The 25,575-nt window shown below is 42.1% G+C and overlaps 1 protein-coding gene across 4 annotated transcripts in view; it reads right to left on the reverse strand.

Moving 5' to 3' along the window:
- Window positions 1-13,730: 13,730 nt before the first annotated feature.
- Window positions 13,731-25,575, reverse strand: part of PTCH1 (patched 1) — a 124,388-nt gene continuing 112,543 nt past the window's right edge. For 3 of the 4 annotated variants that reach the window (XM_020803292.3, XM_020803291.3, XM_072992334.2), the window contains 4 exons: window positions 25,154-25,253; window positions 21,664-21,918; window positions 18,955-19,486; window positions 13,731-17,456 (listed from right to left, as the gene is read on the reverse strand). In XM_020803292.3, the coding sequence (XP_020658951.3) occupies window positions 17,449-17,456; window positions 18,955-19,486; window positions 21,664-21,918; window positions 25,154-25,253 (895 nt within the window). In that variant the 3' untranslated portion in view covers window positions 13,731-17,448. Of the gene's footprint in view, window positions 17,457-18,954; window positions 19,487-21,663; window positions 21,919-25,153; window positions 25,254-25,423; window positions 25,441-25,575 lie in introns of all 4 variants that reach the window. The other variant, XR_013542074.1, reaches the window with a different exon arrangement.

Here is a 25,575-nt window from a genome sequence, read left to right on the forward strand (position 1 = left end):
CTAGAAGATGTGCATAACTCAAAATGGTCGTAAGCTGAAGCACCATTTCCCACAGGAATACATAGAAACCCCATTAATCCATTCTGGCTGGAAAAAAATACCCAGGAATGCGCTGGGGCCGAAAAACAAGCACACCCAAACAAATAAACAAACAAACAAAAAACACAGCCAGTTCCAGCGGAACGCTATGGGGCTGGGGAAAAAAACACTCAAAAACAATCCCCCCCACACAGCCAGCCCCAGCGGAATGCATTGGGGCTGGGGGGGGAACACAAACCTGCCACATAGGCAGCCCCAGAGGAACGCCATGGGGCTGGGGGAAAAAAACACAAAACACCCTCCACATACACATATCCAGCCTGAACGTGATGGGGCTGGGGAAAAAAACTACACCAAAACGCAAACAAAATCACAGCACAGAAGGGAAGGCAGTAAAACTGGAAAAAAAAACAGTTTTGATCTCTTACCTGGTCAGCGTCTTGGGCTGTATAAGGAGGGAAGGTGGTGAACATGGAAAAAAATAAACCAAAATTAGATTTGGTCCCTTACCTAGTTGGTGTCTTGTTCTGTATAATGAGGCAAGGTTGTGAAAATGGAAAAAATAAACCAAAATTAGTTTTGATCTCTTACATGGTTGGTGTCTTGACCTGTATAAGGAGGCAAGGTTGTGAAAACTTGTTAGTGGGTGCTTCACCGGACAGGTTGAAAGGCCATTTCCCTGCCCTGAATGGGGTTACACTCCCCCTAAGGCAATGGTCCCCAACGTTTTTGGGATCATGGATCATTTGGGGGGTGCAGGCTCCATGCGCGGACCGGTTGGGGGGTGGGGGCACACCCGTGCTGGCAGGTGGGTGTGTCACACTTGCGGGTGGGCATGTCACGCTCACGGAGGGGTGTGTCGCGCTCACATGCACACGCAAAAAGGGGAGCCTGAAACTAGACCTCCCACCTCCACACTTGCAAGACATGCCCCCCAAGAGTCCTGTCTCTCCTATGGCACTGCCACTGGTGGGCATCACTTCTGGTGGGAGAGATGGCAGGGAGGGACCAGAGAGCCACTCGGGTAGTCTCACCGCTAGTCACACGACCGAACAACCAACTAACCAACCTTGCTACCAGGAAGGTGGGTGGGAGGACGGGATTGCTCCACCCAGAGAGCAACTAGTAGCTCTGGCGGCAGCAAAAAGCCCTTCCTCCAACCCTCCTCCTCCTCTTCCCTCCCACCTGGCTGCTGTCCAGACCTTTGCTTGGTAGCCAATCACCCCATCCTATCAGGCTCTGAGGAGGCGATCCCTGGCATTACCTTCGCCTTTCCCCAGGATGCGGCAGCACAGGTTCTGCAGGAGGATGTTGGGGGACTTCTGATCTAGGCTCGCCATCCTGGCATTTGGGGGAGGGGAAAAGGTGCACCCTCACTATTGGTCCCCCACCCCAACTTCCGAGGGCCGCTTCTCCCCCACCCCGTCTTTGCCTACCCCGTTATTTAAGGTGCCATTTTAATAGAACCGGTCAAGGAAAGAGGGAGGGAGAGGGGCAGGGAAAACCACCATGGCTTTCAAACACAGCCTTGCAGCTCGGGCGGTGTAACACCGTACCCTTTCCCTTGCGCAACCGTGGAAATGCGGCCAAGAGGTTCCGCTTATTGATGAATAAGCACCATCATATAACAGAGGAAGGGGGTGGGATGGGAGAGAGTGCTTCTTCTGTATCTACTGTGGTAGGCCATCAAGATCGTTATATATACATATATATTTAAAAAGACATCCCTACCCACCCCTAGCTATGCAGCATACAGAACACCCCCTGCACCACATGAGCAAGCATTTGTTTCAGGGAGGGACAAAAAGCCCCCTAGCCCCACCTCTCAGAAGGTACGCCCTCCCTTCCAAGGCAGCCAAGCTGAGACTCTCAGTGGGTAGGGGGGTTCCGTCCGCCCGCCGGTCGCCCGCTGGTCGGTTCCTCCTCCTCTCTTCCCTCTGCACAGGCCGGGGCTGCAGGGCGAAGCCCGAGGTCCCCAAGAGAGGGGAAGGTGTCCAAGCAGCAGCAGCTCCATGCCTCAGGCAGGGAGGGGAGGGAGTGCAAAGCCAGTGGCGGCAGCTCTGGCAGGCAACAAGACCTGATCAGACACACCACCTGCCCCTCAAGGTTTGGCAAGGCAATAACAATAGGGTGGCCGGTGCAGCATGTCCCCCCTTTTACATCACATACCACGTGACGCGCCTACACCTCCTTGCCCTCACAATGGTGCAGGCTGTCACGTGGCATGGTGGGAAATGCAGTCGCCTCTCCGGGGGCGGGGTCACTCTAGTCTAGTGTAAAGGCTTCAGTTGACCTACTTCCTTGTTCTATGACATACCGGCCACAACACAACACGCCCCCGCGTGTGCAGATGGGGGGCAGGGGCAGGGGGTGGGGTGGAGATCTGTATTGGTGGCCCGGTTCCGGCAAGCCCACAGACCCCTACTATAGATCAATAGACATAAGTTTTCTTTGGCTGCCTCCTGTGGTTCTCTCAGACAGTGGGGTGGGTATACATTTAAATGAGAGAAAGGCAGATGTCATGGGGGCACTCTGACTGAACCAGATGCATTAGGAAGGGCTTAGCCTTCTACGGGACAAACTGGTGTTGCAATGGGTTTCATAGCAGCTTCAGAAAGGACTTGCATTTGGGGGAAATAGCACACTGTACCTTTAACAGGCATCACCGTCTTAATTGTGAGAGTCTGATTCACCCAGCCTAAGGTCAGCCTGGCTAGTTCGGATTGTGCCCTAAGCCAGGATGAGAAATTGAAAGAAAGGTTTATTTTAGTGCTAACATTTTCTGAATTTGGACCAGGGTTCTGTGACATAAATAATGCTTTGAATGGCAATTAGTTCTCCAACATCTTCTAATATTCCATTCTTGACTCTTGACCTAAAAAGGAGTAGGTAAATAGCTCCATGTCATTAACTAAGATAGTTAATGGATGCTCATTTGGAGATCATACATATCATTTATGAGCTCATAAGAAAAACATAAACAAAACAGCCCGACAGCAGCCCATGCAGAAGTATTTATGATCCACAGGACAAGACTTTTATTTCACTCTTGCAAGCAGCCTGGTTGGGCTTAAGAGTGTGAGAGACATTTAAAAAAACTATTGACATACCGCTGAAGACATAATGAGAGAAGGTGTCACATGATCTCTGAAATCACATGATTGCTGGATCAACAGTGCTTTAAGTTCTTGACAGTTGGTCTTTGCCCACTTGCTGCTCTCCTGCCTCAACAGCCATTGGGAGCAGAGTGAGTTAGAGAGATCTTGGCTTTTCAAAATTACTTACATTTATCTTTCATCCGCGCTTAACCATGGACTTTCTCAGCCATTCAGGTTCATAGTTTGTAGAGATGTACTCTGTATCAACGGACAGGATTGCTTCCTGTTTTGTCTATTGCTCTGGAAACTACATTAAGGCGTTGCCTGGGTAGTTTAGGTTTAAAGTTGTGAGGTCTGGCAGGGCAGTTGATGTGGTACTTTTGAGAGGTTGCTGTTGTTTTTTAATGGTGATAAATGGGTTTGTTAGGGGGCAGCCAGATGTAAGCTGGATTTCAATAACAGGCTTTCCACACAGATGGGAAAGAGTAGCATTTTTGGGGATATTTTCTGGATGCCCCCTTCCTGATGGAGCTGTGGGAGTAGTTGTTAGAAATGAAACAGAAATGTCATTTCTGAAACATTTGCCCACTCTGCATGATTAATCTGTTTATTCAGTTAATCACCTTCCTTAGTACCCATAATTAGAAAAAAAGTGTTTTTTTGTTCAGAAATGACCTCTTTACATATTGTTTCTGAGTCTGAAGGGTTTCAAAGATTATTATGTCTGAAATATTTACCCATTTAATGTGTTAATATGCCAGGATCTATTAATCCAGGCTGCTTAATAGTTCTCTTTCTGGGTTGATTTCTCTTGTATTTGTTTCCATATTCATAGTGTTAATTACTTGCTCAAAATTTAAAGAGATAGTGGTTTATAAATGTTAACACATATCACATAACTATCTTCTAGGTAAAACAACATATTTTATGTTTAGGCACTGACCAGGTAAGAGATTAAATCTCAATTTAGGCTTATTTATTTTTTTACTACCTTCCCTTCTCGTACAGGCCAAGACACCAACCAGGTAGGAGATCTAACCTAATTTTGGTTTATTTTTTCCATTTTTACCACCTTCCCTCCTTTTGCAGGTGAAGACATTGACCAGGTAAGGAATCAAAACCAATTTGTCTTACACTGAGAAGGTAAGAGATGAAAACTAATTTTGGTTTATTTTTTGCATTTTTACCACCTTCCCTCCTTATACAGGTAAAGATACTGACCAGGTAATGCTGATGATGCCGTTTTATTGTCAACCACATGCATAGGATTTAGAAGACTTCTGAGATCCTTCCCCACCTACTGTAATGAAGAACAACTAATAATTAACAATGCTAAAACTAAGATTATGGTGGTGAGTAGAAGGAGAATAAAGCACAAATGGTCTCTAAATGGACACCCTGTAGAGCAAGTAGCATGCTATAAATACCTTGGCATAGTTTTTCATTCTTCAGGATCCTTGTTTACTCATGTAAAGCACACAGCAATGAATGCCCAGAAAAATACTGGGGCAATAACAAGATTTTTTCATACTGTTGTGGGTAAACATGTACCATCGGTAATACAAGGCCAGGACTATTTCACAAATGCTTTATGGTTCTCAACTATTTGCTTACACTAATCTACGACCTCTGGAGATTGTTCAGACCAAATCTGCGAGAGCCATTCTTGGAGTTCCACCTTGTACTTCCAATGTGGCTCTTCGCTTAGAGCTTGGGTTAATATCCATTAAAGCACAGGCCAAAGTCCTTATGCTGAAATACTGGCTTTATATGTCAAAACAAGCACTTTGAATTGAGCCCAGCCAGCAACTAGTAACCAATGTAACTTAAACAGAATCAGCTTGATGTGTTCTCTAGCCGCCCCCCCACTCACCAGCCACGCAGCTCAATTCTGGACCAGTTGCAGTCACCGGACTGTCTTCAAAGGCAGCCTCACGTAGAGCACATTGCAATAATCTATATGAGATGTTACCAGTGCATGTGTAACTGTCATGACACTCTGCTCATCCAGGTAGGGATGCAGCTGGTACAATTTCCGCAGCTGAAGGAAGGCACCCCTGGCCACCAAGTCCACCTGGGCTTCCAGAGTTAGACTGGGGTCCAGGAGCACACCCAGGCTGTGGACCCTGTCCCTTAGGGCAAGGGTCCCCAACCACCGGTCTGCGGCCTGGTGCCGGTCCGTGGACTTCCTTCAACTTGGCCACTGACACAGATCTCCACCCCTGCCTGCATGCACAGGGGGAGTGTGTTGCACTTCCCTCCTTCCCTCCCTCCCTGGCACATCGCCAGAGTGCTTCAGAGCACCTCGCCAGGTGACCCGTGAAGAGTGGCGGGGTGGGGGGGGGGAGAGAGAGAGACCTAAAACCAGAAGCCAAACCCCTGGCTCACTAGCTCTGCTGCTTCAGAGGGAAAAGACTGCTAGGCAGGGAGAGGGCTCCCCTTCTGGACATGTGGGCACTTCGGGGGGGCAGGTGGGACCCTACGAGGCAGGGAGAGTCGGTGGTGGAGTTGCTCCTGTGCCTTCCAGGACCAGGGAGAAAACTCTGAAGCAGGGTGCTTCTGGGAGCCCCTGATGAGGAAGCCCCGTGCTCGCCAACTAGGTGCTGCTGCTGCTGCTCCCACTCTTGGTTGGGCTGAAATTAGAAGCCAGGCAGATTTCGAGAGTGGGTGGGCATGTCGCGCTTGCGGCTAGGCGTGTTGCACTCATGCGTATGTGCGCAAGCGTGACATGCCCCTCCAGAAGTGCAACATGCCCACCCATGAGCACAGGGGTGCCCCCAACCCCCAACCAGTCCACGCACAGAGCCCACATCCCCAAACGGTCTGTGGTCCCAAAAAGTGGGGACCGCTGTCCTAATAGTTGGAAATCTTAATCCACAATTTGAAAAATGATATCTGTTGGAGCTGGAAAAGTTATATCATCCAGAAAATGGAAGGGAAGTGTTTAGAGCTAGTTCGGGGAGTTTGAATTAGGAAGAGAAAGGAACTCTTTCAGAAGGTTAAGCCTACTGCAGTGGAATATGTCTCCTCAGGACACTGACCCATGAATATGCTACCTGTTTGCTCTGCTTATAAAATTAAATAGATGTTGTAGAAGTACCATACAGTATGTCTCCCTTATTCTCTTACTGAAAATAAGTTATTTCTTTGGATTATTGTGGTACTCTTGGTCATCTCACTACCAAGGGAAATGGGGAGTGGTTAGTGCTATTCTATTGAGTGCTTCATTGGAATCACAAATGAGTAATAAATGATATATGAGAAAAGGTGATGTATAAGACTGGGCCCATTTTTGTGTGCTAATTTATGTACTCAAGCTAAACTGTTTTGTGTACCTGGGATGGGTGGTGATAAAGAATAATAAAATTCCGATACAGTATTTTGATCAAAACTCTAGGATACCTCTTGTAATCTTGATTCAGCAATTAAATGTTTGAAAACATTTAACAGTTCCCAAGGAACCATAACTGATGAATGTGTAAATCCGTCGTACTGCAGGACTACTGAATCAATGGACTGTAACGGTTACTGTGGAGCACTGCAGCCTTTTAATGAATATCTATGGACGGCCAGACAGCAAATATAAAATCTTTTTATTGGGATATTTATTTATTATTTATTTATATTATATATATAATGTAATTTATATTATATTACATTTGTGTGTGTGTGTGTGTGTGTGTGTGTGTGTGTCAGTCACCTTTTTCCAGACCCAAGGTGGCTTACAGCAACTAAAACAGATTTTAAAACACAGTATCACATTTAAAAACAGTAAAACACATGTTAAGATTAAAAAACAGTTTAAAAATAATTAAAAACATTTAAAAATCTGTAAGTTCAAAGCCAGCATTCCTGAGAAAATTTACTGCTTAAAAGCCTACTTAAAGAGCAAGATCTTTGCCCGATGACAGAAGGACAAGAGGAAGGGGCTCCTTGGGGCAGGGCATTCCAAAGCCGGGGAGCAGCCACTGAGATGGCCCTCTCTCATGTCCTCAGCAAATGAGCTTGGGAAGCAAGAGAAGGGCCTCCCCAGAAGGCTATTCCTGGATGGTCAGAACAGTGACTTGTTTCTATACCACCATCTAGGTTAACTTCCCAAAGGTTTTCTACAGAAGTCTAAAACAACCATCCACAATAAAAAAGATACAACCAGGAATAAATACTGAAGACGATTGACAACTAATAATAGTGGTGTTGCCATTTGCAAAGATGACTGGGCTGTAGCTTTGTGACACAGTTTGACTTGTACGCTGGCACTGTCGTCTCAATGAATTCCTTTGCCCAATAGTGAAGGTACAACTCCATGTCCAGGAAATTGTAACATAAAAAGTAATGACCTTGTTGGTTGTTGTAGGTTTTTCAGGCTGTTTGGCCATGTTCTGGAAGTTTTTCTTTCTAATGTTTCACCAGTTTTTGTGTCCAGCATCTTCAGAGGACAGGAGTCACAACTCTGTGTTCTGTCATGACCTTGTTCTTTTTCCCCCCGTGCAACTGTAAACAACATTATAAAAACATGAGTCTTGTGCCACCTTAAAAAACAGAGATGACAGACCTTTGATACAGTGGAAAGCGGGCTGCATTCTTTGAAAGCAGATGCCTACCAAAACTTTAAAACGTTTAAGGTGTCACAAGACTCTGTTGTTTCTTCAGCAACAGACTAAAACAGTTACCCACCTACCCTGGTAAAATTTGTGTAATTTGCTAGTTTCCTTTACATCCAAAGTGCTGTGCTGCATGCTGTTGCCTCGCGGTATGGCTTGTGGGTGTCATGGACGTTGAAGTGAACGGTGCCAATAGGATGAGAGAGAGAGAGAGAGAGAGAGAGAGAGAGAGAGAGAGAGAGAGAGAGAGAGAGGTGCTTTGTGCTACAGGCCAATGCCTTGCAGTACACAGATATCTAAAGTAACCAGGATAGTTACTTCTCAGAAATAACTGCCCTTGTTACTTCTGAGAAAATAATGTAACTTAAAAAATGGTAGCTAGTAACTATTGTTTGGGGGTGCCCCTTGAGCTATGCATATATCTAATTTTCAGAGTAATTGTCCAATTTCTTCTATTTTCTCATATCCACCTGCCCTAACTGTTAAAGGGAGTTGTGCATTTGGAAAAAAAAAACCCTTTCTAGATGAAGATCAGTTTAACTGCCAGCGTAAATGGCTTCTGCATCTAGCCATCAGAGTTGCACAAGCAATCTTCTTACACCATGAACACATTGCTTCTCCTACAATCAATTTCTATCTTACCCGCTTCTTTTGTTCCTCTCCCTGTTTTCAAAACAAGGGCATTTTCTGGCTGCTGATTTAGAGCTGTTCCCCATTATACTTAAAAGTACAGTCTAGTGACAAAACGGTGTGCTAGGCAGGAAGAATGGAAGAGAGAAGACGCAATCCAATCTACTCAGTGCATCAGCCCAACGAAAGATAGCATAATGCTTCCAAAGTAGACATGTTCTTTCCCACTCTGCAGTTCCTCTGAAAGGAGAAGGAGGCCTTGCCCACTTCAGATCAACATCAGCATGAGAGCTGGGGAGACCAGCAACAAATTTCTGTATTTGGACGACCTCCTAGCAGCAGTTTCTACCCCACCTGATCTGCCCTGTCTTAATAATATATATCAACAGCCTTTTAGATGGGGGAAGGGATTCCAGGGCTGAGTGCCTTGTGGTCACCATCTTAGATCTTCCCACATTGCTTTGGAGGTTAAATAACTTGTGAGGGAACTGTATGCAATCATTCACCATAATGGTCTAGGATTAATTTTCCAGAAACCACGCACAAATTCACATGTAGGGCTATGCATCTGTCAGTATGTGTAAATATCTATTTGAGCGGTTCTCAACCTTGGGTAACCCAGGTGTTCTTGGATGTAAGTTCCCAGAATCCTTCATCACAAACTGTGCTGGCCAGGATTTCTGGGAGCTGCAGTCCATGCACACCTGGGTTACTTAAGTTTGGGAACTACTAATCTGTCATGAGTTCAGCCGAAGAAGATCTGGAATCTGAGGGGTTAATTACAGCTGAGGAAAATGCTGGGCAATTAGAAGAACAGACAGATGAATCACCACCAGATTCTCCTCCCCCAGTAGCCAGAGTGAGAGCTAAACTTCGGCAAAGACTCCTGACATGAAAGTCAGAGGATCGCATGAATACTTCCCATAGGAACATCAGGTCAACCAGCCCTGAGTTTTAGCAGGATGAAGTGTTTAGATGACTGCTGCTGCTATAAAATCTGCACCCAGAGGCTTGGAAGTTTGTGGAAGCAACAAGTCAACACTCTGGTTTTCATGCTCCTGCTTATCCTGACCCCTGTTCTCTGGACTCTTGGCTTTGGACTCTGACTGCTGACTACGGTTTGTGTTTTGGCTTTGGCATTTTGGTATCTGCTTTGCATCTTCTGGACTTCTGATACTGGACCGGTTTATTGGACTGTTGCCTGTTGAAACCCCTGGGAATGTGATAGATTGCTTCCACCACACACACTCTCCACAAGATGGAGGGAGAAGCAAGCAAAGGTTCTGGTCAGCTGAATGCTGTGCTTACTCAAGTGCAGTTTCTTACAGAAATGGTGGCACAGCTTCAGCAGCAACAACTGTAATCCCAGGCTAACGCTCCTGCCCAGGTCAAGTGCCCTGTGCTTCTTCCAGAAAAGTTTGGAGGAAAGGTGGAGGAGTTTCCAGCATTCCTGGCACAGTGTAAACTGTATATTGAGCTGCGTGCCAGAAACTTTCCCATGGACAAAACCAAGGTATGCTTCATAATCAGCCTACTCAAGGGACAGGCAGCTAAATGGGCTACTCCTCTACTCCTTGCTCCTTCACCCCTGTTAACCAATTACCAGGGCTTTTTGGACCATATTTCAGCAGCTTTTGCTAATCCCTTGCAAGCTGCTACTGCCAAGAGGAAGATTCGGGCCCTGAAACAGGGTAAGGGTTCAGTTTCCCAGTATTCCACTGAGTTCAAACTCTTGGCTCAAGACTTGCTCTGGAACGAGGCAGCTCTCATGGACCAATATGTGGAGGGGTTGGCTGATGATATCCTGGATGAGCTGATGCATGTAAACCGACCCAATACGCTGCAAGAACTAATCACGCTGTGCCTTCGCATTAATGGCTCCCTTTTTTATCATCACCTGTTCACTTACCCTTTCCCAGCATGCATTAAGTGATTAGCGCAAAGAGGGGAGAGCACCTTCCTTCACTTACCTTGTATTTTCTCTTTGGGCAACTGTACTGGCTGAGTCCAGAAGGAAAAGGGCAAGAGTACAGGCGGGGAGGAGACAGAGCAAGGGTTGGAGGTAGATGGCAGGCATTGCTGGATGGTGAGAATTTTGAATCAAGGAAGTATCCAGAGAAAGGGGCTGGATATGGGGAAAGAGTCACTAGGATTTGCCCATTAAAGCAATTAGTGCTCAGACCAGGATTGAGGGTGGATGAGAGTCTTAAGTGTAAGAACACACCTGTGAGTTTTTGTGTAAAAGGAAAGAAAAACATACATATGACAGAAACAGAGAGTTCTATATAATACTGTAAAAACCTACAAATTGTGCCTTACATTTGTTCTTTCTGCATCCCCTCATGAATAATATCCATTGAACAGAATGCTCTGATAGTGTGGGGTTTTGCTACCCTCCTCAAAGGAAAATATTCACAAAGTATTCACACTGAGCCCACGACATTACGTTTCTCTCCTCCCTTCATTATTTTACATTAGTCTGATACGGAACAAACTGCAAAATTACATTGAAATAAACAAGCATACGCTTTAATTAGTAAGCCCTTCTCCTTATCCTGTTACTGTTTAATTTTGCTGGAAAACTGAACATTTCACCTCATTTGTACCAGACTTGATGATATCCCATTTGAAGCTTTCAGGTTTCAGGAACTAAGAGCACACATGACTTCCCCAGAGCTTTTATTAGTTAAAATCAACTGTGCAAATCTAGACTGGGAAAGTATTTTTAAGCCATTTATGCCACATTTCCTGGCATGCATTCTGTTGCACTAATGGGGTCCACTGTGGCTGCAACAAATAGAGCAGGAATGCCTTCTATGAATTATGGGGCTAAGAATTGTTCTCATTATTTTTGCTGGTCATTAAAAGCAATTAAAGTATGGCACACATTTGATTATTCGGGTATAAACAGCCTCTGTTTCAGATTCTCCTCAGAGGTGTAACTTACCTGAACTGCTAAAAAGGGAACACCTGTTTATACATCAATGCCACTGCAGTTTCTCAATGAACAGCGTTCCCGGAGCTGCTATATACATTATGCCAAAAAAATTTAGCCACATGTTTACTTTAGCTCTGAATAAATACTTCTGGTCTCTAACAAAAATTAGTTTAAAAAAAACCTCAAGTTAATTAGACTGTAAGTAAGAAAATATGTTCACAGGAAAAATAGGTAGGCTTTAATGGAAAGCAAAGAGTTATATTTGTTAACATTAAAGGGGATATTAAAGAATCTAAGGGGAAAGAACTGTCTCCAAATTAATATTTTTTCCAGTCTGATGATGCTAGAAGGAATTATTTTGGCCATAATTGTAACTAGAATGGCCGTATTGGTATTTTCAACTAATCAGGCTTGGTAGTTATATTTTCCATTGCATCATCCTCATTATGAATTAGTTTCTGCCTCAGGCTTTCAAGCTACAAAATATAGATTGCTTGCTTAATCCCATTTTCTCTCATGGAAGTTCTTAGGGCTCTTTCAAGGCTACTCCAGAACAGAACACCTTAGTCCTGAAACCCAGTTCTTTGCATTGTTTTGGTCTATGTGACAAACTCTGTTAGAATCAGCCCACTTTACACGTGTGACCAACAGACAGCCTTAAAAGGAGCATTGCTGATCCAACAATGTCTGCAGGATCCCCACCCCCACCCCCAGGAGTAAGGGACAGAACTACAAAGTGCCCATGGTATAGTAGCATAATGTTTTTGCACCACTGAAACATAGTGTATCTGTTAATATGGATTAAAATAATAAAATTAACATACCTAGGAATTGGGGTGGGGAAGCACTCTCTTATCCCTGCTCCCTACATCTGATCTGTTGATCGTACAAATAAATTAATTATCCCTGCTCCCAGATAACCATGTACATTTCTATAGCGGTGTTGCCCAAAATTCTTCATCTGTGGGGCATGGCCAGTTCACGACCCGAGTAATGGATGTGCTTCATTTCCAAACACTGAAGGCAGGTATACCCTCTTCCATCTTGGACCATAGGGTGGTTATAACCTGGGCACATCTGCGCCCCCTCCCCACCGATTAAAACAAGAGGCACATGTGATCTGAAAAGGAACATAGCCAAATGTCTCTGGAGAGATACAGATATTGGGTAGGTTTCTCTAGTGCCAGCACTACCACAGTAATATTGCCTCCTGGTGTTGCATGCTTTCTTTCTTACTACTCAGTTCAGGAACAGGCCCATAGTTTCTGGGTCATGGGAGTACTTCTAGGAATTATTCCCTTATCCCTGACAAATCAGTTTGAGATGCCTCCTACAGATTGTTTATTTTAAGCTTCATATACAATAAGTTTTATATTAACACTACCTCTCTGTTTTCTCTCACATCCTTCATAACTTCATCCTCAATGTCAATTAACAGGGTCAAATGACACAAAATGTTTAGCACATTTCTAGAACAGATAATCTCATGATCAAGGAAAGATGTCTGTTTGTCACACTGTGTTATTTTCCTTACTTTTGTATCTTGGATTGTAAACACATGCTTAATTTGCATGTCCAATTACAGAAACGTGTTTCTGAGGCAATCTTGTGTGAGAAAAAGCAGGGAACATCTCACCCCCACTACAGTGGAAATGTGTATGGATGTGCACACCTTATCTTCCCAATTTGCCATCAACACTTTCCCTCCAGGCACAAGCATTTCCTATTTGTTTGATACTATTTATTCAGCACGATAACACTGGAAAGAAGACACGTGGAAGCAAATGCCATTAAAAGCTTAAGGGAACTTGATGAACATTGCTGGGTGTCCAAAAGAGAACAGTGAAAATGCATCACAGAAGGGCATTGCACATTTTTGATACCATCACAGAAAAGGCCCTTTCTGTGAAGCTACTTGCCAGACAGTCAGAAAAGAGCCCCTGAAGAAGACTAACAATGGCCTATGTAATGCAGGATGAAGCAGACTTTCAGATAGCCAGGACCCAGCATTAAAGATACAGTATAGCATAAACATTTGTGTAATTTGCACATGGTTGGCTTAAGATGCAAGCTGAAGTTGACTTTTAGGTATTTATGCTACAACAGAGGGGCTCTCTTGTGTTTGCTGTAATATGCTAGAATTTTTAATCCTCTGGTTCTGATGCCCAGTAATACAATGCTGAGCTGTCTTTGTTCTCAAGATGGTAGAGAGTGGCCACAGACCATCATTTGACAATATCTGAGGTATAGTTTTCCCCCCTCAAATCTTTGAGCTAGCATAATTAGCATTAATAAATGTTTCCTGCCAAATAGTGATGGATATTATCTGAAAGGTGGCTAATCCGATTTTGTTCCTGCCTGACTCAAATTAAAATGAAATAGATTTTAAATAAACATTCCACAAACAACCAAATACGTAAGCAATAAGTTATAATAGTCTTTATTCATGTTAGAATTTCTATCAGTGTTTGAACATTAATGTTTAGAGAGTTTGTACAGATTTCCACTCATTATTTTATCATTGAGAACCACACTAGATCATAAAATGGTAAACCTAAAACAGTTCAGAATTACATGTAATATCCACACTCTCTTTAACACTGTTAACCTTTTCTTTGTTCACAAATGGGATTTATCATGAAAAGTGTGCACTGTATTTATGTCTCAGCAATGTTCCGAAACATAATGACATAATCATTACATATAAACTCTTTAAAAATATAATTCTGTCAAAAGAATTGAGGACTACTATGTACACTACAAAAATAAATTTTCATATAAATAAATTATATGGCATACCTTTATCTTTGTAACTGAAACACAAACCCATTCCTGCTAAAAACAGGCAGACAATGAAACCCAGTCCGAATAATTTTTTCCTTTTAACTCCTTGCTCTAAAAAGCTACAAAATGAGTCCTTAACATAAATGTTATATACTCTCTTCCTATTTAACATTAGTAAGCATTCTATACAAATAAAAATTCCATTAAAAAGTAAAAACATAGCTGTAGTGTTTCCGATAGAAATAAAATCCCTGCATTGTGTTTGTTATAAACTGGCATGACAAATACTGTAAGAAAACATTCTTATGATACAAAAATATAAATATCAACAATTAACGTTTTTTAAACAAAAACAAAAACAAAGAAAATCAGCCAGCCACTGAGATCTCCTTTTGCCAATGTGACAAAAAGAGGAAATAGTCTACACTATGAACCCAGGAGCAGGCACCCTACAAAATGGGAAGAAATCGTCTCTCTCTTACACACATACACACACACAAAGGTGAAGGGGGCTATAGAACATAACACACATACACACACACACTAAGGAAGACTAAGATGAACCGGCTACTGAACATCAAAGCTCTTTCTACTTTCTTGTTTTAAAAACAGTAACAAGGGAATGAATGATTGATAAGACCCTAAAGAACTATTAGTGAAAGACCACACTGACCTCTCTCTCATACTCCAACACTTGGCAGTGGAAGGTAGCTTGCAATTCGTATCACACAGTTCTGTTTCAGAACTTTCTTTTCTTTAAAACATCTCCCATCTCTAAACTGCTGCCCAAGGTTTAAATCCTTTTTGTCCAAGGCTTGCATGTAACACAGTATAAGTAACTACATTTTCTATAGCATGTTACTATTAGGCACAGTGAGGGCATAATAATGTTTCTTTTGAAAGTAACATAATGATTGGTTCTCCATTATTATTTTTTCTGCACACAGAGATGTTCCTTTTTTTAATTCATTACTTTGGGGAAAAATGCATTGGTGAACACTTTAAGGGAAATTCCACCCCCCAAAAATTTTTTGGGCCATTTTCTTACTCTTTTAGTTGGATCCTCCCTCCAAAAGGAACAAAAAAGAGCAGCAAACAATGTAACAAAGTTAACAAATTACTTTTAAAAGACAGCAATGAGTAACACGAAGAAGCTGCATTTTAAAATTACCATTTCTTTGAGGTATGGCAATTTGAAAGAAAACCGTCAAGATTTGCCTTTGTCAAAAACCATGTCAGAAAGAAAATTGGACCAGTAAATAGAATTCTACCAACCTACTAAACAGTAGCCCATGTGCCACTGGAGCAATGTCACGTGTTTTTGCTTTCTTTTGAATGTCCCTATTAGATCTATATAGAGAAAACTGTCTTGCACCCAAGGTTTTTCAAAGTCAGGTGGGAAAAAGTGTACTGAATCAGATATTATGACAGATACCTTAACCAGGGACAAATTAAGATCTGTGAACAAAAGTGGGTCTTGGCATAAGTAAGCATTCAAATACATGAACTGGAAACACTAACTGTTGATATGGTTACATCAGGTGAGCCCAATATGGGCCTCCAGTTCATAACTGGCTCAGCCAAACTGATTTCCTACTTTAACCATGTTTAATGATCATATTGGACTGATGAAGAACTGCTATGGAGACCTTTTTTAAAACTGACAGAGAAACAGACTGGGGCAGTTTGGCAAGTTCCATATACAGGAACCCTGCTCAACTGCTCTAGAAGTAATTTCTGAATCGGCTGTCTAGAGCTAATAAGCCAGTAGATCCATATGCACAATTCACAAGATCGACTTGTCTAACTGAAGTTAACAGGACTTACAAAAGAGCATCAGAGTCTAATAGACTGCACATCTGCAAGGAACAACTTTGAAATATCACCAAATCATTCCACTCAGCTATATGTGCAGTCACAATAAACTGAGGTGCATAGAAAAAAATCAGTGAGTCACTGTTGTGGTACCTATACCTGCTTTTGGGCAAAGCTATTACTAGAGATTTCGAAATCAAGGGCGTTGCTGCCTATCGGTTGGGCTTTGGTCACCTAAGGCTGATACATGCAGGTAGAGGATGGAGAATGGAGAGGAACACCTAGGTCTGAGCACTCAATGGCCATATTGGTTCTGCAGTGAGCCTATCAGTTTTGTGCTTCCTTTTGTCCAGAGAGGAGTGACTGGAATTGGGTGGATTTGCACCCTTCCCTAGCAAACTTTTGCACCCTCTAAATTTTGGCATCCATCCTGCTGCACTTGCCCACCCCTAAGCTCTTCTTCAGGAAAGGAAATATTTCACAAGTCTTTCTGGAGGTGACATCTATCCTCTTTTTATGAGGGCAGCTCATGCACCTTCCCTAGAGAAAAGCAAGAGCTTGCCTTTTACACAAGACTGCTAGCAACAGCTGTTAAACTCCAATAATACTCTCACAAATTCCTTAAAAGACCTGTGGCTCACCTGCATACAGCTGCATGTGAGGAAGTCTCACTAATTCCAGAGACAATTAATTCGTAAGTAAGCGTGCAGTGCTGTAGCCCTAGGACTGGTGAGATGCTAAGGCCAACAAAGATTACCCCAACAGGCACAACCTTTTGAGATAGTCTCTTCATGCAATTATGTATTAGAGAGGTCCATAAGCCATGGACTTGTGCAGCAACATTCGTTTCAGAGGGGCATGTCCTAGACGTTCATGACAGTCTGTGTTCTACAAAGTCTAACACCCACAAATACACACATCACAGGAAAAGAATCCACACACAACTACGCCTGCTTTGCTCACCAAGGTTAACACACTACTCTTCATAAATGCTAATTAAAAATCTGAAAAAAAATCACGCATAGCGTGTTTGAAAATTAACAGGAATATTTCATATTACCACAGGGTTGTGATACGGAAATTTTTAAAAAATACTTTAACATAATACACACACACACACACACATAAGAACTTTTACAAAAAATCCTAATACATTAGCAATATTTGCATAGAATTATACACGTAAATTATACAATATTTAAGCAGCAACAACATATGCTGAAATTTATGACTACATTAAGCTTAGTTGTGGCACAGAGATCAATGTACAGTAAGTACAGAGCACAAACAATAGTCCCCACTCTGTTAAACAGGAGTTAAACCAACTCCAGATTAAACTACTTTACACGGTTTCTCTTGTATATTACACATGTGTACATCTTTTAAATATTTATAGAAATATTTCACAAAATAATACAATAGGTTACAGTAACAGGGAACTATTGTCCTGATGCAGCATTGTCCTTTTCCGTAACTTCAAGCAGTTTCTCTTCAAGCAGTTCTGGAAAGAGGTTTCCCATCTTTGGCCTCTTCTTTGCCTCAGTTATTTCCCTGTACAAAAAGAGACCAATAGTAATAATAATAATAATAAAAAGAGCCCCACTGTTCATCTACAGTTCAGCAAAGATAAATAAATCACCTCAGCCCCAAGTCATCTGACAGGTTCTGCAATTAAAAGCCATAAGGCTCTATGTTACTTTTCTAGCAAAGCCAGTGGCTTCCTGCAGCCAAATGGTTTTAACAGGATTTTTTTTTAAAAAAATGCCCTGTTCATTTTTAGCATTTTAAAAATCCAGTTACCAAACCTGATGAACCTTGCCCAAAATTCCAGTCACAACTTATAAGATGTAAGTCATATTCTTCTCGAGTTACCAACCACAGAGATCAATGTACAGTATGTACAGAGCACAGACAATATAGTTCCCACTCCATTAAAGAGGAGTTAAACCAACTCCAGATTAAGCTACTTTAGACAGTAATCTTAGAGCATCTATTGAATCTGATGCATGAATTTTCCTCCTTTTGCTCAGAAAGAGAATAATAGGGAATTCAGTCCATGTACCTATTATAAAGTAGGCTATACCTTCTTAAACTATGCCTCTATGGCTTTTTCACATACATCTCAATGGAAAGCAACTCCGCAATTTAACATAGTTTTCCAGTATTATTATTGATCAAATTGTGAAAATATTCTTTCTAGTTCTACCTTCCTATTAAGTAAGTCTTATATCATGTATATATTATAGTTCAATGTAAGCTCTTGTTCTCTCTCTTCCTCCCCAGCAAAGTCTCAAGAAGTTTGGAAGTATTTGCTCCTGTTTCCAACTAACTACAGTACAGTTTCTTATTCTGTCTGAACCCAGGCAAACTGAGACTTGTGCTAACTATGCACTATTCACTGAAACAAGAAAATCTGAACAATAGTTAACAACCTTAACTTTGCTCAACAATTTATATTCATCAGAATTCCAGTGTGGAGACAAGAAACTGCACTTAGTCAAAAAGGGCAGATTATTTCAATCTCCACGGGGCCATATGGGGAAGAGGAGCAGGGAGGGCCACTGCATGAGTCCAAAACTTTTGCAGGTAATGCAAACCTAAGCTTCCATCTGAGTCTAGTCTTCAACTCTCCATGCTTGCTATTATCTAGGTGCAGGGCATTCACTGGTAGTCTGAGGCATTCACTGTGCAAAATGAACAACTACACCAGACCAATGAGACCCTGCAAGCTGGAAAAGATGCACGGGACAGCAAGGTTATCACCAATAAGGAGACAAAATTCAACAAATTGCCACATGGGCCCCCCTGCCCCATGAGGGCGGGGAAGAAGCGATACTACTATACACCAGGGGCTCCAGCCCCACGCAGCTCAACTATGAGTATTCCTAGGGCCCCGGCCGCCCAAATTACTTCAGAGTTCCAGCTACTAATCTCTGGAAGTTAGCGCAGTTTCTGAATATAACAGATATTTAGAAAATCCACATCATTTTAAATTCCTGTATAATTCCTGCAGCTGAAATAGGCCGTGCTTCCCACCAGAAAGGCTTACCATAATCTGAGCTGTCGCCAGGAGTCCTTTCTTCACATTCAACATCTTGCAGTTCTATTACTTCTACTTTAGAGTTCCTCTTCTCGCACCGGACATTAAAAGGCACATGAGGGTCCTCAAACTGTCCCCGGTCAGTTTCATGGTATCCTTCATAGGATGGAAAGCCTCCTCCACGAGTACTATGGCTGTGCATGGCAGGATGTACAGCAACAGTCACTGATGCTGAGGCAGTCACAGTAGTGATAGGCTGGCCGTATGGTGGCACTGAGGCACCTGTGGCAGTGAAGGCTGCATTTCTGGTGTTCTGAGAATGAGTTCTCTGGCCAGAGCAGTCCCTATTACTAGGGCAGGAATGCCCATCAGTTGAAGTTTCGAAGGCATCTCTGCGTGGCCGGTAAGGGGGTGGCCGGAGTCCTTCCCTTGGTTCTCTTTTGGATTTCTTGTTTTGATGCCATGTGTTCTGTGAAGCAGGGTCCTGATTTGTCTGTGTTCTTGGACTTGGCTGATGATACCTTGCTTCTGGCTGGACCAACTGGAAATGAACAGGCAGCAATATATCCCAATGAGAAAAGGGAAATGAAATAGGGCATCTACTTCAGGAGATGCTTCCACAGTATATCAACAAAGCGCACAAAGAGAATGTTCTGACTGCATTATATGAGACATTCATTTGTAATTTCATCACATAACACTTTCTGACAGTGATAAGAAAGAAGAAGATGTCATCAAAGTGGAACCCAAGTACGGTATGTTTGCACCAGTGTGTCCCACAACCTTCTCATTGTGTGATGATATATACAGAAGTGCACCCTAAACATGAGTGTTTTTCCAAGAGTGTTTTTTGAAAGCAGCATTCTGTCAAGTAACCTCCTAGTCAAATACTGCTGAGGTTCGGCAGAAATTATCACTCAGAGAGGATATACCGTATTTTTCGCTCCATAAGACGCACCTTTCCATAAGACGCACCAATTTTTTAGGAGAAGAAAACAGGAAAATACAATGTTTTCTTCGCTCCATAAGACGCACAGACTTTCCACCCCCGTTTTGTGGGAAAAAAGTGCATCTTATGGTGCGAAAAATATGGTATACACAGGAAATTCATAACATAGTTACTATAGGTTATAAGAATCTTAATTTTTGATGTTTGCAAAAAGTGTGACAACATAACAGTTACAAAAATCAAACAACCACAGGCAACTTGGTCTCTTGTTGTGCTATTTTAAGAGTTTAATTTATTTGCATTTCATCTGAGATGCAGCACTGGAGGGCAATGGATGGAAAAAGGAGAACAGGATCCTTTGATTGCCCTAAGGTTTTACTTCCATAGTACAAAGATGGTAAAATTTATTTTTTTGGACTTCAGCTCTCATAATCACCCAGCCAGCAATGGCCAGTAGTCCAAAATATAACTTATCCCATCTTTGGTCTTGTGGTGAGCACCAGAATGCTTTATTTATTTCAGATTAGGATATAGTTTGGAAAAAACTTTAATCAAAGTCAGGGCTTATATCATCAAACTTGCTTTCTTTTTAAAGACAGCTTATTTTCCATTATTTATTTCAGCAAGGCTACTTAGAGGTGATGAGGGAAAAACTGCCAAATTATTATCTTGCCCTTCTGGAAAAAAGCAGTGTCACCAGTGCTATGGCAACCAGCTCCCCTATGAGCTAGCGAATTGTGATTAGTAGCTCACACGTGGCCCCAAAGGGCATTTTAGCAGCCCGTAGGGCCAAAACAGAGTCCATCAAAATAGTTTTCAACTTTAAAAAGGGCTCCAGAAGTAATGGTTTTCTGCTTCTTGGCATTGGTTGCATCCCTCAAGACTTATTCAAACAAGTAGAAGAGCTTATATGTGTACTTCTTGTTCAGTTTTTTTAAATGGATGTTTTTAACTATTTTCAGGCCTAGAATAGCCTACAGTGAGGCTGGGGTCTTGAACTTGGCATCCTCAGACTTTGCCCATCACTTCTCTGACCACAAACACTGCATGTCAGAAACCCAGATTTTGTGATGTGAAGAAATTATACAAGTGAAATATGTCTACATTGACTTAAGACTGAATTGGTTCCAAAACTTCCCTTCCTTTCTTGAAGCACATTTAAGATTGGTACAAAGTACAGCCAGGAAAAAGCCCAACCCAAACAAACAAACAAACAAACAAACAAACAAACAAACAAACAAACAAACAATTCAGGCTAAAGAATACACAATATTTTTTCTTGTTGTGCAGTCATGTACATACATAGTTCTGTAAGGAAGCTGAAGTGTGGATAAGCTGCAGCCATTTCTGTGCAACAAGACAGCTGTTATAGTAAGAAAGGTCATGGATATCCATGTGCTAGTAGGTGATTCACTCTAAAATGTTTCTCAAGTTCATTCCACAAGAAGAAATAAGCACTGTATTTTGCGTGAACCAGTTCTGAATTATAGTCATCTACTGGACCAGACAATTCCTTAAAACATGCAACAACCCAAGATATATTGCTCCATATATATGCTGTAGTTACTATAAAACAATTTAAGCAGCTGACTCTTAAGGCTATGCAACCTGAATGGGAAACCAGGTGTTGATGGACTACAACCTGCAATTATCCTGGACCATTAACCACCTTGGCTGGTGCTGACAGGAATTCTGGAAAGCCCCTCATTCCCCACCTTTGTGAAAGGAGATAACTAGAAACAGAAGCAGGTATGAAATGGATTACTTACAGTGGATCTGGCAAATACTGGATTTTCAGTTGCTTCTACAATCACTTGGCGAACAGGGGCATCGGTTCTTTGTGTGGCTTCATACTGATGGAGCTCATCACTGAATCCTGAGACTGTAGTCTGAGAACTGTACTCAGAATCAGAAGAATCTGACCCATTAGGACCATGACTGGGTGGTACTGCAAACCTGACAATGCCTGGGGGAAGCTCAGGAGAAGGGGTTGGCAACCTACTCCTTCCATCGACTGTAGAAACCTGTGAACAACAATTTAATAACTCTTAAGGAATGTCCATAAAAAAACCTCAAGACTATTTTTCAGGCTTTAGAGAAATACACACTACTCTACTAAAGAACTACAGGGAAACTGTATAAGCAAGCAAGCAAGCAGAACAGAGGCACTCTGAAGAGCAGCATATTTATTTCAGTGTGAGCTTTTGTGGATTACAATCCACTTCCCTCTAAAACATAAGAGTGAAATTTTTGTTTTTTAAGTTGTTTAGTTTTTACTATGCATGCTGGAACAGACCAACACAACTACCTCCTTGAAAAGTATACACATAAAAGTGCAGCAGCATGAGGCATGTCTGCATGTAATATCTGTCATTAGCCTATTCTGATAGCCTCTTCCTGACAACTTCCTGTTAAACTGTTGCTACTTGTAATACGTGAATCTGCCATTTTGGTTAAATATTGACCAAAATGTTCACTTGCCTTTGAGGGGTATTCAGAAATTTCATCTGCTCTGAAATATAACTGCCAGACTTTTGAATGAATTCCAGTGTCGCTCCATCTATATTACGAGGCAGTGCTGATAAGTACTGAGCCTTTCCCAGAAAAAAATGAGCAAGGAAGCTATAAATTGCAGGGTGTATTGGCCAATTTGTCTGTATATTCAATGGTGCAAAAATCAACTACCTATGATTTTAAGTTATCTTTCATGTTCAGATCCAAAGTGAACATGGCAGCACCTCCAGAAAAGTTCAATGTGGAAGAGCATAGGACCATAATCAAGTTCCTGTTTCTCCAAGGGAAAGGTGCAAAGCAGATCCATGATGAAATGTCACAAACTATGGGTGACAGTGGCCCTTCATATGAAACAGTTAAACGTTGGGTTGTCAGTTTTAAAACTGGCCATTTCAGTGCTGAAAGTGAGAAACCCAGTGGAAGGCCTGTTTCTGTTTCTGTGCCTACAAAGTCATCCATGACATGATCATGGAGGACCGCCGAATATCAGCCAAAACTATTGCTATATATCTGAGAATATCATGTAAGAGAGTTTGTGCCATTATCCACAACGACTTGGAAATGAGAACGCTGGCAGCAAAGTGGATCCCGAAACTTTGGACAACCGAACAAAAGAGGAAACGTGTGGAGTCATCAGTGGCTGTTTTGGAACATTTTGCAAGAAATGAGTCAGATTTCCTGGGCAAACTGGTAATTGGTGATGAGACATGGATCTACTATTATGATCCTGAGACAAAGGAACAGTCTAAGGAATGGAGGCACAGTGGTTCCCCCAGGCCAAAGAAGTTCCGAGTGTAAAGGTCGGTGCAGAAGCAAATGGCAACAGTTTTTTGGGATAAGAAGGGAGATCTGCTGGTGGGTTACCTCCAACAGGGTTCATCCATCAATGCAAAACATTACTGTGCTTTATTGACGAAGTTGAGGCAAAACATCAACGAAAAACGTTGAGGAAAGCTCTCCAAAGGTGTCATCCTGTTGCATGACAATGCCTCATCACACACTGCAGGTGAAACAATGGCAAAACTGACGTCCTTAGGCTTTCAAGTGATGCCTCATCCACCCTATTCTCCCGACCTGGCTCCTTCTGGCTATTATCTGTTCCCCAAACTCAAAAAACACCAAAAGGGACAACGATTTGGGAGTGTTCTGGAGGCAACTAATGCTGCAAATGAGTGGTTACACCAGCAGTCGGAAGAATTTTATTTGCAAGGACTTAAGAAGCTGCAGGGCAGATGTCGCAAGTGCATTGACTTCCTGGGGGAATATGTAGAATAGTGTGGCAGTTACAGCTTCCTAGTTCAATTTTTTCTGGGAAAGGCTCAATACTTATCAGCACCCCCTTGTACCAATTCGTTTCTCAGTCCCGTTCAAATGGCTGATTCTGATTCTTTAAGCCGCTACATCTCCTCCTTCTGCACATAAGCTCTTCTCAGCATATCTTGGAGCAAGGGAGAAGCAACAGAAGAAGTACTGGCTGCTCCCAGGAGACTATTTTTTGCCAGACATTTGACTAGGAGAAAAGACTCTCCACATGCAGTTCCTGCTGAGAAGAAAATGTCCTGCAGGGGCATTCTTTTCCAATGAGAAGTGCACACACAGCACTCTTTTCCCACTGGCTATGCCAGGATTCTCCTGGATGCTTTGATCTGCAGTCATCCAGAACTGCCTTTGCTGTTACTACACCTGCTTCTTTCAGCCCCAGCACTATGTGTCTAGGATCTCTTACAACAAGGTAAGCAACCCAGCTTTCACTGCATCCCTGCAAACTCAGAATGTGTTGACTCCTATCACCAACTCGCCCTGGCCATGGTGGCTGATGGGAATTCCAGTCTAATATAAGCAGGCTGGGGACAGTCCCAGCAGGCGGTTGTAGTGAAGGTACTACACAGCATGGAAATTGAACACAACTCTGCTCTCAGGAGACTGCTATCACATTCACCAACATTCAAGTAAGGGTGTTTATCTCTGTGAGTCCACTGATTGTACATTTGCAACATTTTTCCATTTACACCAGGGTTCCTCATTTCCTTTATGAAAGAGAATATATGGGGAACTCAGGCTGATAAGCAGAACATTCCTCTCCTCTGGAGGCAAAAAGCCTCCCCCACAACAATGACTTTTTTTTTTTACTATAACTTCCAGAATCCCCCAGACATAGCCATCTGTAGTGCAGAAAAGTAAGTTTCCCAAGCTCTGCATCCAATAATAGATATAACTTGAAGTGTGGGGACTTGTTTTCCATGTTTGAAACTTATAGTCTAAAGTCTACAGTTTTTTTGGTGGTCTGTTGTAATAACAATAAGCATATAACTGGATTAGGGTATTAAGGGAAAAGGAAGCTTGTTCTATCAAATGCTGTATTTGTTGCTGGGATATTACCTATAGAAACTACATCAGTCTGCTTTCCATCATCAAACAGCTGAAGTAGTTACCTTTGTACAACCAAATCAGTTTTCAGATTCTTTATTTTCACTGAAAATTTCTGACTTTTGTGCCAAAATGCAGAATTTTGCAATTGTTATTCAGTCATTAATGTCTGACTCTTCATGACTTCTATGGACCAGAGCGTGCCAGGACCTCCTGTCTTCCACTGCCTCCTGGAGTTGGGTCAAATTCATGTTGGTAGCAATTTTGCAATACAACTTTTTAAAAAAAGAGACTGGCATGTATATAAAATGTATAAAATCAAAATGCCTGCTGAACAATATAATAACAGCTGCAATTTCCAAGGAACACAGTACTGACCTCAGGATATGGTCCAAACAGAGAGAGAAGAACGGGAAGTAGCACCAATCCATTCAGAGCACCCAAGATAGTTAAAATTGCCAAAACAGCAAAGAAGTACCTGAAACATTTTCATATAACAAATATTCAGAGAGTGCACTGAATATTAAAGTCAGTAACAAAATGTAACATGTTTCACTCAATTCACAAAACAATTACTGCATATCAATATTGCATTTCAAACAGTTTTTGTTTAAGATACAAAGTCAGCATGCGTTTTTTTCCTTTTACCTTTTGGATTAGAGAGGCTACATTCCACAACCCAAAGTGTTAGTTCAAAAAAGAAAGGGGAAAAAAAGCTTGTTAATTTACTAAAATCTTTCAGCATGTAATGTTATTTATGGATGTGTTACACAAACACAAAAATATGGAATGTGAACTGA

This window comes from Pogona vitticeps, chromosome 2, assembly GCF_051106095.1.
Source record: "Pogona vitticeps strain Pit_001003342236 chromosome 2, PviZW2.1, whole genome shotgun sequence".
Lineage (NCBI taxonomy): Eukaryota > Metazoa > Chordata > Lepidosauria > Squamata > Agamidae > Pogona > Pogona vitticeps.